General features: G+C 40.3%; 1 protein-coding gene across 12 annotated transcripts in view; it reads right to left on the reverse strand.

Annotated features, from left to right (window-relative positions):
- Dlg2 (discs large MAGUK scaffold protein 2) overlaps positions 1 to 14,059 on the reverse strand; it is a 2,003,181-nt gene that overhangs the window by 880,212 nt on the left and 1,108,910 nt on the right. The window contains exon 1 of one of the 12 annotated variants that reach the window (XM_085841528.1): positions 11,858 to 13,074. The exons of 10 other annotated variants lie outside the window; for them this stretch is intronic. In XM_085841528.1, coding sequence (XP_085697654.1) covers positions 11,858 to 11,935 — 78 coding nt within the window. In that variant the 5' untranslated portion in view covers positions 11,936 to 13,074. Of the gene's footprint in view, positions 1 to 11,857; positions 13,075 to 14,059 lie in introns of those variants that run through there. One more of the 12 variants, XM_085841530.1, reaches the window with a different exon arrangement.

Consider the following 14,059-nt stretch of genomic DNA (forward strand, 5'->3'; position numbering starts at 1 on the left):
AAGGTATTTGTCTCAAAAAAATCTAAAAACTATGCATCCCAGAGCAGAGGTAATAAAGATGGTTATTTCTAAGAAATAGATCCACTGTGGGTCCATTCAGTTCACAGCAGGAACATCCAAAGTAGCAATTAATGCAACCACTGATGTGGAATTTTTCTCCAAACGATACCCTGTTATATGACTTCTTTTATTATTATTATTACAACCAGGCTCTGAAGTCATGGGGAAGTTGGGTCAATTATTTACTGAGAATATCAGCCTAAATTATCAATATCACTATATAAAAATTTGCATACATACAAGCAGTGGTACTATGAAAAAACATAAAAACAAAAAACAAAAGACAACAATCCTGACAATTGCTCCTTATCCATGACTATAGGGTAGTGCTTGCCAGTCTTGGTGATCTGAGCATAAAAAATTTCAGGTAGATCACTTGCAATTGGGAATATCCAAGCTTAACTATCCTAACATGGCTTCGATCAGAGAGGTAACATGTAGTCATGGTTGAGAATGTAAACTCGGATCTAGATCATCTGTTTCCAAAACCCGCTGTAGAACATGCTAGCTGTGTATCTTTGGTCACAAATTGACCTTTCTAAGCCTCAAGGTGAAAATGTAGACATGATGTTACTTAGCAAATAGGGTGATTGTGAAAACTAGCAGAATCAGAATATGTGAAGTCATACAATAGTGTAGTGGTCCCCAATCTTCCGAATGTTGTGACCTCCCCCCCCCCAATACAGTTCCTAAAGTTGTGGTGACCCTCAATCATACAATTATTTTCACTGCTATTTATAAGTATAATTTTGCTACTGTTATGAATTATAATGTAAATATCTGACATGCAGATGGTTTTAGGCAATCCCCATGAAAGGATTATTAGACCCCTAAAGGGGTTGAGATCCACAGGTCGATAACCATAGCAATAGTGGAAGCCCACAATAAGCACTCTGGAAGTATTCATTAATGTTGCAGTTATCACCTATAAAACAAAGGCCCTTCCTAGTTCTCAGAGCCCATGAAACTCCTCTGGTTTTATGAGTGGAAAATAAAGCTGCAAAGTGATGTGGTCCATCTATGCCTGAGACCAGAGTCATTCAGAATGCTTTACTTCCCTTAAAACGAGAAGGGATAGGCTTTCTTTCAACATTCATAAAATATAATTACTCTTTCAAAAATGATTTTACAGATACTGAGAGACTGGGAGGGGGCAAAGGACAAAGCTTGGAGGTGGGATGTTTATAATGATGCAAAACAGTTTTTGTAATAAATTAAAGACTCAAATGCTCTCCAGATTATAGTAACAATTTCACGTAAAAATCACCACCATCACCAACAACATCCCCCCCACCCCCGCCATGTTCTTGTTTTCCTCCTTCTAGTAGCAGAGATATAATTACATACTTCTTCATTCTATAAAACAAGGATGGTGAAGCAAGACTATTCTGAAACCCAAGGGAGTAGTAGAGAAAGAGGCATCATTAATGAATAAGTTACCAAAAGCTGCCTTGTTTCCTTTAGGAAACTAGGTTGTGTATTGAAATGGAAAGAAGGGGAGAGGGTAGGAAAAGGGAAGTGGGGGCAAGAGAGGGAAATGTTAAAGTTTTTTACTGGACTCGATAGGAAGCCAATACAGAGAAGGTTGCTACTGTTTGTAACACAGGAAAGAACCAAAAATCAATGTACCCAAGGTTCTGCAACAATAAGGTAAATTTTGCATATGGATCTAAAGTCTTTAGCTGCCATATTGCTCCTAAGTGATGAAAAAAAATTAAAAACAATGTGTGAAGGACAGGGGTCAAGAAAGGTAAGAAATGACTTTCACAATAAACTTAGAAATCAAAGGAAAATAAATCTTAACCTACAATATTTTTCAAACAAGAAGGCATAAGAAAAAATCCTACATTTCCTGTTTTTATACTTCTCAGGCATCGCTCCCTCAACTCCTAAATCCCATGACAGGACACATTTCCCTCCCATAGAAAATTTATTTTCCTTAGTCCCATGCTAAGGAATCATCAATTTTTCTCCTGTCAACTGGCACAGCTTTACAATGCTGAAAAGGGAATGAACTCCATTATAAGATCTCCTGGTTCTATCAGCTGTCATTCTCTCCATGCTTTTTGCAAACACTTGTGACAAATCTAAATCCCTTCTCATAGTAGGAATTTTATCCCATGCTCAGTTATAAGGATATCATTATGTTCATGCTTCAGAGGGACTTTGCTATGTCTTGAGTGAGAAGTGTCCCCCAAAGGCTCATCATATATTGAAGGCTTGGTCCCTGGTGTAGAAGTATTCACTACTTGTGGGACTTTAGGAAGTAACTGTATCCTGAAAGCTCACTCTCATCAATAAGCTACTCTACTGATGGGTTCAGAGATGAATGTACTATTCAGTAAGTATTGAAATCGTAGGAGTTGGCAGGCTAGTGGAGGAAGTAAATTAGAGGAGGTCTCTCTGTGGAGAGTGTGTTTTCTTGCTATGCTCTCTGTTTTGGTCTCTTCCCTATTATTGGCCACAGTGCAGTAAGCAGCTTTCTTTTATGCTGTCTTCTCTCATGATGTTCTGTCTTATGGTGATAAGCCTCCTAAACAATAGATGCTAGTGACCATCAACTGAATCCTTTGAAACATGAAGCCCAGAGGATGTTTTTCTTCCTTTCAGTTGATTTTCTCAAGCAGGTTCTTAAATGGATTATGTGGTGGTTAATGTTAGTTGTCAACTCTGCAGAACCTGGAATCATGTGGGAAACAGGACTCTGGACATGCCTGAATGCCCACTCACTTTGGCCACACCATTCCTGGCTGGAATCTAGCACTATATAAGTAGGCAAAGGGAGCCAAGCAGGGGAGCATGTGCTTCACCTTCATTCCTGATTGTGGCTGTGATATGACTAGCTTCATCAACCTCCTGCCCCTCTGAGTTCTCCACTATGACAGACTACACCCTTCAACAGTGAGGAGAAAGAAACTTTATTTCCACTGAGTTCTTCTAATCATGGTATTTTATCACAGCAACAGAAAAAGAAACAAAGACAGATGGGAAGCTTACTAACATGGTTGTATAGTAACAAGTAGAGATGGGAAGGAAAGGCAAGATTTAATGAGTGCTTTTAAAAAGTTTATATAGAGTTTGCTGGATGAATAGTTAGCATTCATTCTCTTGTCCTATGAGTTTGACAAAAGAATATACAGTCGAATAAACTGACCCTCCAAAAACAGCAGCTATCTATTTTCTTTTTTGATTACTATCTTGTTTTTAATAGCCTTTCTTGTTTCTTGAAAAGATCAGATGAGATTGATCAGTTGAGGTTGTGTGGGTTCCATAGCTTATTCACTTTGTATTCATAGCAACACTCAGCTAACCTACCTATTCATCCTTGATGATGAGACCCATGTTTGGCACCAGAAAACTACTCCTTATTTCATAGTATCCTATATGGCCATTATAGTAGGAGGTTGTAATTCAGATTTCTTCTGCTGCTAAAACAAAGTATCAGAGATTCAGCAGCTCAAAGAGCAGAAAGTAAGTTTGCACTGTATTGAAGATCAGGAAGTCCAAAGTCAGAGTTTCAACAATCTTTGGGTTCTTGTGACCATTCATTCCTTCATTGTAGCCTTTTCTGTGTGTATACTGAGCCACTGAGAGAAAATGAGAGTCAGTACTAGGGGTCAGGAGAAGCAATACAATTTCCCATTCCTCCTCTAATATGGTAACCAATCCTACTGATGGGGACTCTATTATTTTAATGTAATTTAAAATGAATTATTTCCTAAAAGGTCTTAAATTAAGTCACACTATGGACTAGAACTTTGAAGAGGACATAATTCAGTCTATAGCTAGTGGAAGGAGAATTCTCTCAATAACTAAAACTTACAGGCTTAGAAAGTAGAAAAAAATGTTTTGTGTCTACATACAAGCCTGTGTCTTGAGACATGTAGAGCAAAACTGTTGGAAATTGTTGAGTTTGACATATCATTGTTAGTTGAAAAGGATTCTGATCTTCTGGTAGCTATCGTCCTTCCAATTCTGGAGTCAGTGTCATGAAGAGTAAGAGACAGAAAACTAATCTTTCAAACAGAAGGCTGCCAACTGCTTCATATTATCTATCTTCAAAGGAAATAGGTAGCAAGCAAGAGGGAAATGACCTTCAGGGCCCCTCATCTTGCTCCTTCTTTGAAGATGGGTGCAGTCTCATTATGGTCTTTTAAAGAACAGGCAAGGCAGTCCCAGGCTTTTTTTTTGTATGCATTCATTTGACATGCTTATCCTGACACAGGACTTATTAAGCATATAAGACTTATAGGTGGATAAGCACAAATGAGGACAAAGTCTTTCTTAGAGTATTCTGTAGTTTTATACTAAATACAAATCTAAAAATGTTTAGCTGGGAAGAAATCTGGCTGCAAATGAAGAATTCAAGCCAAGACAGATTATCTAAGAAGGCATAGGCAGCAGTAGAAGATGCAACCAGTAAACATCCAGGCATACTAATCCCTGGTTCATGCATAATTCACTCAGGAACTCCCTGTGTTAGATGTCCTGAATGAAAAGGACAAAACTTACAATGTTTTGACAAGGTTACTCAAGACTTAGTGATTACCTTCAAAAAATGAAACTATGGAGCTCAGACAAAATTAGTGAGTGCCACAGGGCATTGCTCAAGTGAGAGAAGCTTCTCTAATAAACTCATACATGAGGTTTATTTGCAAATAGGAAGTGGAATGTCATGGATATTTACAGAGTATTCTGGGTAGGTGATTCTACTTTACTAGACTGAGGAGCTTCTCATCTTCCTCCCTTAATCTATTCATACAAGGCAGAGGAAAGCCTCTGAAGCAGAAGGGGGAAAGATAAAATTTATTTTTGCAAACTTCTGTAAACTAGACTCAAGTGCGTCCATCTGCCTATCTGGTCTCTAAACACACTGTAGTGAGAAATCAGATGTCATTTCAACATTACTCAGAGGCCTGACTATCCCTAGAAAACATAGAACAGAGCATAAAATCTACAGGCTCTATAGTCACTAATGCCTGCCTTTGAAAACTCCCTTTACCAAATTATGATCTGGTCTAGCCTTTTAGTACCCAACATTGCAGTTTCTTTGGCTATATATAAAAGCAACACAGCAAGTGAAAGTGAGGACTAGATGAAATAAAGGATGTAAGCTATACATCCTAGTGCTCAAGTTCTGCTCAAAAGGCATTACACAACTGACATGAGGTTCACAGGGGTTGTATGACCTGTTCTCCTGACCTCCAGCTAGTTTGTTCTCTTTCTTTCCCCCTGTCTTGCTTTCCCGATCTGACAACAGCTGTGCCTTATGAATGCCAGGGTGAGTAGCCGTTGGGGACCATAGAACAGGTACTAAGGCTGCTCCTTTCACTGCTCAGTCCCTCTGCAAGGTGATAAGAACAATCTGCAGGGCTGCACTCAGCATGGGCAAACATCTGTCCTCCTGGTCACCACAGTTTGCCTGACACTGGTGCTGAGTCATACTATTGCTCATGACTGTAGATTGGGGAATCAGAAAGCTCAAAGAAACAGATTTGGGAGAGGACAACTGTTTATTTCTCTCTCTGGGTCAGACTACTCTAGCATGAGACAAGAATAGGCAAGAAAGAATCTATCATGTACCGAGGACTGACAGCTCATCCACACTCAGGCCATACTTTCTAAAGTCCAAGCAAAATTCAGTTAATGCATGTAAAGTCACTTTTCAAAATTGATTTTTCATAGGGAAATATACCTACCATCTAAGTAGTTGTATACACACATTACGTATACATATTCATATAGAACATGCAGTTAGTATTTAATTTAGAGAATATGGCTCTACAGAGGATTGTTTACCTAATTACATACTGTAGAATGAAGTCAGTAAGTGCTAGCTATTGTTCCATTGTTTTAGAGAGGGAGAGGGAGAGGGAGAGGGAGAGGGAGAGGGAGAGGGAGAGGGAGAGGGAGAGGGAGAGGGAGAGGGAGAGGGAGAGGGAGAGGGAGAGGGAGAGGGAGAGGGAGAGGGAGAGGGAGAGGGAGAGGGAGAGGGACTGGAATGTGTTTTTCTCTTCTGTAATCTACATGGATTTGTTATGATTTTGGCTTTTAATATATCACTTACATAGCATTCATCTGCATTTTACTTCTTTATTTACCTTCCTAAATACAGAAGAGAATCCTCAATGCTAAATGAGTTCTCTCTCTACCGGAAAATCTGTATGATACATTTAGGTATTAACTATTATACATCTCTATGCAAACTATCATTATTACTGACAACGAGATGCAAGTAATTGGATGGGAAGTGCTACCTTTCAGCAGTTTATTTATATTATCTTGTTCCATCTTTAAATAAAAATGCATTAATCCCTTCAGCCTCGTGCCGCACTACATTCATTCTAAAGGTAAGCCCTTTTTCCAGTTTAACAGTTCTGTAATGAAGGTGCATTTGAGAAGTACTATGACATCCCAGATCCATTCACTGTTCGTTTGTCTCTGGGTAATAAATAATGATGCATCTTACAAGGGGTGACAATATAAAGTCTAAGAAGTACCATATGAAGGATAGTCATATGTTTAGCCTCTTTCTATTAGCCTCTACACATCTGGTACAAAAGCTGAAAAGTCCTGTATTTCAAGTAATCTAATGATAATTACAGTAATATGAAGATGATTTACAACAATGTTGTAGGGACTGGTAAGAGATTTAGTCTGGGCCTTTGAGGCCATAGTGTTTCCTAGTAATAATGATGTCCCTTCAAGATGCAGAAGGGTTGGGATGTGGTCAGATAGTTAGCTGAACAAGTCAGGTCAGGCCAAATCTTTGAAGCTAACAAAAGGAATAGGGCAAGTGAGAATTTGCTTAGAGCTTAGGATTCTCAGTTTATGTGATCATGGGTGGAGAACAAGGTATGATAGTAAAGGGGCCAAATTATGTCAGATCTAGGCAATCACAGTAAAGGATTTTCCTTTCTTCTGAAAACATCTACATTCACCATATTTAAAAAGTGGTGTGCCCCTTCTTGGAATTGGGAACAAAACACCCATGGAAAGAGTTACAGAGATAAAGTTTGGAGCTGTGAAGAAAGGATGGACCATCTAAAGACTGCCATATCCAGGGATCCATCCCATAATCAGCTTCCAAACGCTGACACCATTGCATACACTAGCAAGATTTTGCTGAAAGGACCCAGATATAGCTGTCTCTTGTGAGACAATGCCGGGGCCTAGCAAACACAGAAGTGGATGCTCACAATCAGCTATTGGATGGATCACAGGGCCCCCAATGGAGGAGCTAGAGAAAGTACCCAAGGAGCTAAAGGGAACTGCAACCCCATAGGTGGATCATTATTATGAACTAACCAGTACCCCAGAGCTCTTGACTCTAGCTGCATTTGTATCAAAAGATGGCTTAGTCGGCCATCACTGGAAAGAGAGGCCCATTGGACTTGCCAACTTTATATGCCCCAGTACAGGGGAATGCCAGGGCCAAGGGGTGGGGGTGGGTGGGTGAGGGACTGGTGGGGGGGAGTGTATTGGGGACTTTTTGGATAGCATTAGAAATGTAATTGAGGAAAATACCTAATTAAAAAAAAACTAAAAAAAAAAAAGTGGGGTTGGGGGGAGGAGAAAGTTCCATTTGATAGATAAGAACACTGAAGTTACATAAGCCATATGTCTGCCTTCAGGCTGGATGCCAAAGAGCAAGACTAGCTAGTGTCCTTTTTAAAAGTGCCCATCCTTTTTATATTTTGCTAGAACCACCAAGGTCATGATTCTTTCTCTTTGGCCACTCTGCTGACAAGCTCATCACTTGGTTGTCCTTCCCTTCAGTTTATTCTGAATTAATGCTTTACATTTAGAAAGAACAAGGTTTCTAGGGTGTTAATGCTTGGGAAAGTTTCCAAGGGTAAATACGCCCTAATGTTAAGAAACTTACATCACTTGTTGGTTATCTCACACTGCCTAGTTTATCCATGGCTACTTTTATTACATGAAGGATGTGGACACTAGTCTCCCCTATGTGCATATTCAGGCACTTTTCAATGTTTCCCCTTAAAATAGTAAAAAGCATAAAAATGAAAATCAAAACAATGAGTTGAAAGAAGGTACACAACTTTCAGTACTTCAATACTCTTTGGCATTTTCCTGTGACTTGACACTGTGTTTTCAATATATCTCATATGTATCACCTACCCTTTTAAAGTAAAACAATCTGGAAATGGTCTACTTGAAGAGATTTAAGTCAAAATGTAACAACAGGCAGAAAAGAGAGACACCAACTTCTCAACTAACTACAAAGGATCTCAGAAAAGAAGGAAAAATTGTTTAAATGGAGATGCCATGTTGTGACCAAGCAATCCTAGTTGCACATTACCACTTTTAGGATAATTTTGTTCATAGAATTTGCTGGTCTGAGCAACAATCCTTTCAGTGAAAGAATAACAAAGGACCCGTGGCTTTTCATTTTCAGAAGAAAATAGCAATGTGAATCATCTAACATCTTTGACTCATTCTTAAAGGAAACCACAGTTATAATTGGCTAAAATTTAGGTCCTTTTTGATGAAAGACATCTTTATAGCCGATAAGAAAGATCAATAAGTACAAATGTCAATATTGAGGTTATAAAGGCATGATAATTACAAGCTATTTTTTGAGAATAATAGGGGCCAATAAATACCTTGCTGCATTTATCCAACTAGAGGCGTCATGGAGAAACGTCATTAATGGAACAGGTAATTTTCTTTTTTGTTTTTGTTTGTTTGTTTTTTGATTTTTTGTTTTGTTTTGTTTTTTTGAGACAGGGCTTCTCTGTATAGCTTTGACTGTCCTAGAACTCACTCTGAAGACCAGGCTGGCCTCGAACTCAGAAATCTGCCTGCCTCTGCCTCCCAAGTGCTGGGATTAAAGGCGTGTGCCACCACTGCTCAGCTCATGGAACAGGTAATTTTAGACATAGTTAGTTATTGTTTTATCTGAAGCATGGCAGCTGACTTATGAAAATCACAAACTTTGAGTTTTGGAAACTTCATGACTTTGGGAGTTCTAATATAAAAGAGGAGAAGATGAGAAGCAATGCTTATCTTATCTAGACAAGAGTACATTAGAAGATTCTAGAAAATGGTGAGAGCTGTGTGCAGTGCAAGAGAACCAAAGATATCGATTACAATGCTTTGAGTTCAAGTTCCAGCACTGATGGTTACTACTATTCTTGTGACCTTGAGCGAGCCAAGCTATTCTCCAGGAAATTTTAGAAAGATTTTAGAAAAAGAACATGTCATATAGGGTATGAAGATCAAATGAAATTTCACAGAGAGCAGTGTGATGATGGCAAGAGCACAGAGAGCAGTTATTGATAATATTACTATCATGGTAATCATTGTGACAGACATTTCATGATGCTGGCGAACTGCACTAATATTTAACTGAGACCAAATGATAGACTAAACGACCAGAAATAATAGTAAACTATGTGTTTAGGATAGCATTTAGACTTTTATATTCCTAATTAGCTCTCAATTAACTGAGCCTTGAGAAACACAATGTCTAGATCATACCTGGGTGACAAAGTAGGATGGAAGGACTGTAGTGAATGTAGAGTGGCTTGTTAGATGGGGAAGGAGACAACCTTTATAAAGAATAGTAAATTGATGACTACTTCCATAATATAGACTTATCCCTCAAATGCTGCAGTTTGTGCTATTATTTATCAACCTCCATCTTAAAGTATGTTACTGAATTCTTAGATGAAAATACTAAATCATACTTACTTGTTTAAATAAGTAATTTGATCTGATTATACCATATAAACCACTGCCACTCACCAGGTATTATCTGAGTGGCTACATTTTTTTTCAGGTAGCCTACCTTTAGGTTTATTCTAGGAACTCCTCAAGTACAAACTCTAAGAGATGTCAGCACCCAGTATTCAAAATTAGCTCCTCCCAGCCATTTTTTCACAAGCTCAGGGTATTAGAATGAATCTGTTTTGTTTCATTTAGGTCCTCATCACTCTGACAGCCTAGTGGACTTTAGTTGATGCCCAGTTCCTGATGTGAGTGCATCTTACACTCCGAGTAAGGCAATAAATAAATAAATAAATAAATAAATAAATAAATAAATAAAAAAGATCCTTCAGGCTGGAGTTCTTCTTGCCTATTCTAGGCACTATCCAGCCCAGAAGTGAAGAGGATATCCTGAGTCCTGTTGCTACTTCCTGTACATGCTGAAAACACGGAGGCTGAGCCCAAGTCACTTGGTTAGATTAACAGCCTTTCAAGTCCTTCACACACAGCTGCCATACACAGGTCTGAATCCGAATTAAATAACACTGGAAGAGTCAACTTTTCTCTTCTTACTAATTTGCCAGAAGGCATTGTCCCCTAGTGTCTTTCAGAGTCCTGTCATCCATATAGCCTACAATTTTTATGGAGAGAAACACCTTTTTCCTTAAAAAAAAAAAAGAAGAAGTGCTCTAATAGAAGGTCTTTTTACTTCCTCAAAGTAGCTTTCCTTAAAAATAACTTGAAGCAAGACTCCAAAATCAATGTACTGGAACACAGTAAGTTTGCTGTTTGTGACATATAAAATGCAGAAGGAACCTATGTTACCCTAAACCTTCCCACCCACTCCTTTATCAAAAGGGTCAATGACGAACAAGCTGGCGATCATGTGGTGGTTTTTTGGATCTAGGCACTGGTAAAGGCAACAGCCCTTAAGTGAAAATAACCACAATATATTTTCTTATCACAATGCAATTCTATCTTGGTTTATCACGGGATTCTTGTATTTTATCAACATCCCTACTCTGACAGAACAGATCGAACGCAGTAGCAATATCATCCTTGTAGTTGGGAAGAATAACAGTACCAAAGACCCTGAGAGCTATCCTGGGTCAGCCTCAGGAATGTGTGAAAGGTTGAATGAACCTGGGCTAAAAATAACATCCTCAGAGAAATATAGACAATGTGGGATTCAACAAGATTCTGGAGGGCTAAAGGAAGTTTCCCCAGCACCTACCAAATCCTTTTTGCTTTCCCAATTTCCAAAACATGACAGGTTTGGGCCAGTGCCTCAAAAAACATTGGAAAAAAATCAAAGATGCAAATTAATATCTTCTGTTATGTTCAGGTTTTTAGTGCACCTTGGGACTTACAGACTATCTTAATTTCTTAGAGAAACAAAACTAAGGAGGTCAATCTGTGCAGAAATTCTCTGGAAACTCATCGTATGGAATACAAGGGACAAAAAGCCATTCTCTAAACAGAGACCAGTAGCCCATTGAATATAGAATTCGTGCCCATTCTAAACACTTTTGTAATGAAGATTTTGTTGTTGCTGTTCAGTGGAAACAATATCAAGCACTTCTGTGAGGTGTGGTAAGAGTCACCATTAAATCTCTCAGGACGCAGAGACACGTGTGCTAGAGAAAGACACAGGTATTTATATTTATAATGCTCCCATAGACCCAATGATCACAGTAATAAAAATAATGCAATCCAGCAACAAGTTTACTAGTGAGCTCCCCCAATAAGCACAGACTGCAGCTGCTCCCCTGCTTCCACCCGATGCAATGCCAGGGAATACTTGTCTCTGTGGAGACCCTCTCTATCAACCGCTGATATCAGCTAACAGCTCGAATAGCCAAGATCCCCATCAACCGGAATGCTCTTCTCCCTCCAGAACTAGCCTCTAAGAGTTGCCCCTTCCTAAGTGGCATGGACCATATTTCCACTGAGAGGCAGGTTCTTACAACCGGCGAATAAAGGCTGCGTCTATATTCAGACCAAGAGCCCAGAGCAGGCACTTGGCACATCCATAAAGCGATCTTCCTCCCCACTCATTCCATACCTTCTCTGATTTCGCCTTCCTGGCATTGTGCACGAACCTGCGACCCAGCTTCTTGGCATACCAGATCGAGGCAAACATAGCGATGCCAGCGGAGGTTCACAATGAAAGCCTCTGCACAATCAACTTCCCACGGAGGCTGAGCCGAGCAGATTCCGGCTGGAGCTGTCACTTGCGGGCTGTTGCTTTCTCCGATCCTCTCATGCTGGTTAGCCGGGGAGAGGGTGGGAGGAGGGAGGGGTTGGGGGGAAAGGCAGTCCTGTTTGGCCGGTCTGCAGGTATATTTACATCCTGCCAGCAGGAGGTTCGGGAGAGGCGGTGCAACCTTCAGAGCCGGCTCACACACATCCAGTTGGCTAAGTGTTGGGCTGCGGTTCTTCAGCTCCAAACTCCATGTGTGTGAGAAGGAAGAGAAGCCGCAGTTGACTCCACAGAGGCAGTACACCTCTGGCTCTCACTCCAATTGCACGCCTTGCTTGGCCGTTTGGCTTCCTTCTGTCTTGACAGTTACGCGCTGGCAGCAGTGGCCACTTAGAGAAATTCACACAGTCTCAGGGGTATAACAGACAATGCCAGCGTGGCTGGGCACTGGGGAGAAACAGAGCATCGTGGCTCTGACCATAGACGAACAAACAGGTGTCCCTGGAGCCCAAATCCCTACCAGGTCGCCCAAGATGACTACCTGAGATGGCTGGGTAAAAAGCCATATTTTTTTCCCCATTTTAAATGCACTTGATCCAAGGAAAGTTACATCTCTGTCCACAGCTTGCAGTAGAGGGAGTTTACTTCTTAGGAACCTGAACCCGGACAAAAGACACAGTTAAGAGGATGAAGTGTCATGTCAAATGCCTCAGTGAAGGTCTTGAGTTACCAAGTCGTTGGTTTTACATGTTTTCAGTATGAGAACTGGAGTATAGAAAGTAACTTAAAGCTACCTTGAAACTAGACCCAGCTGCTCCTTGCAGTGACATTCTCTTTTAAAGGGACACTTGCCATTGTGATACCACCTGGAGAAAGGTAAAGAACAGCTCTTCAACCATATTTGCTTGAAGAAATTTCTTATTTGATTCTAACAGAAGGGTTTTCCAGCGTCAATGATCTTATTAGAGTTTAACCTCTCATGCCAGGCACTTTTAGGGTAAAGTCAATATTAAGAGACAAATGTTTCCTCCAGTGAAAGATAATGCTTAAGCCCTTTGCCAGCTGTACTAAAGGATAACACATAGGCACATAAACTTCTTTCCATCTAGCAAGTCCTTCCAAGCTGACCTGGCAGAAGGGCACTATAAACACAAATGAATCAAAGATGGTAAGCACAGCTGCAGACTACCCAAAGAAAATTCCCTTTGCTCAACAAACCAACTGTGATGGTTGGTATATGCTTGGCCCAGAGAGTGGCACTATTTGGAGGTGTGGCCTTGTTGGAGTAGGTGTGGCCCTGTTGGAGTAGGTGTGTCATTGTGGGTGTGGGCTTTAAGACCCTCATCCTTGCTGCCTGGAAGCCAGTATTCTGATAGCAGCCTTCAGATGAAAATGTAGAACTCTCAGCTCCTCCTGTGCCATGCCTGCCTCGATGTTGCCACGTTTCTGCCTTGATGATAATGGACTGAACCTCTGAACATGTAAGCCAACCCCAATTAAATGTTGTCCTTGTAAGAGTTACCTTGGTCATGGTATCTGTTCACAGCAGTAAAACCCTAAGGAAAACCACTGTTAGCAGTAGGTCTGTGTGAGGTGGCTGAGCTCGTCTATCAAAAAGTTCCAGCTGATGTCAACTGAGAAAGTATAATTGTTAAGTGTTGGACACCTTGGAGGCAATTGGAGGTGGAACAAGCCAGTATGGGTTGTCATTAGCAACCCAAGGGACAGTGTGCCTACAATATTCTCAGTACAGTTAGTGAAGAAATAAACACATGATCCTGTTTCTGGCCTTTGATTTTGTTTCTAACTCTTGTTCTCTCTAGATCCTATCTGGGTAGATGGTTTTTAAGGCTATGTTCTGTGCTATGGGTCTAATTGTGGGTCTTTATATGAGAGTTTAATGGAACTCTCTCTTGCTGTGGTGAAACGATTCAGTATTCAAAAAAGCCAACTATGGGCCCTACAGGGTAGCCTGGCTCCTTCAAGCTTCTTTGGCACGCCTAGCTGCCACCCAGGGTTTGGTTTTGCCAATAGCTATTTCTTTTGCTCTGTGCTCTCACTTCC

This window comes from Mus caroli, unplaced genomic scaffold (assembly GCF_978045245.1).
Source record: "Mus caroli unplaced genomic scaffold, Mus_caroli_1 scaffold_8, whole genome shotgun sequence".
Lineage (NCBI taxonomy): Eukaryota > Metazoa > Chordata > Mammalia > Rodentia > Muridae > Mus > Mus caroli.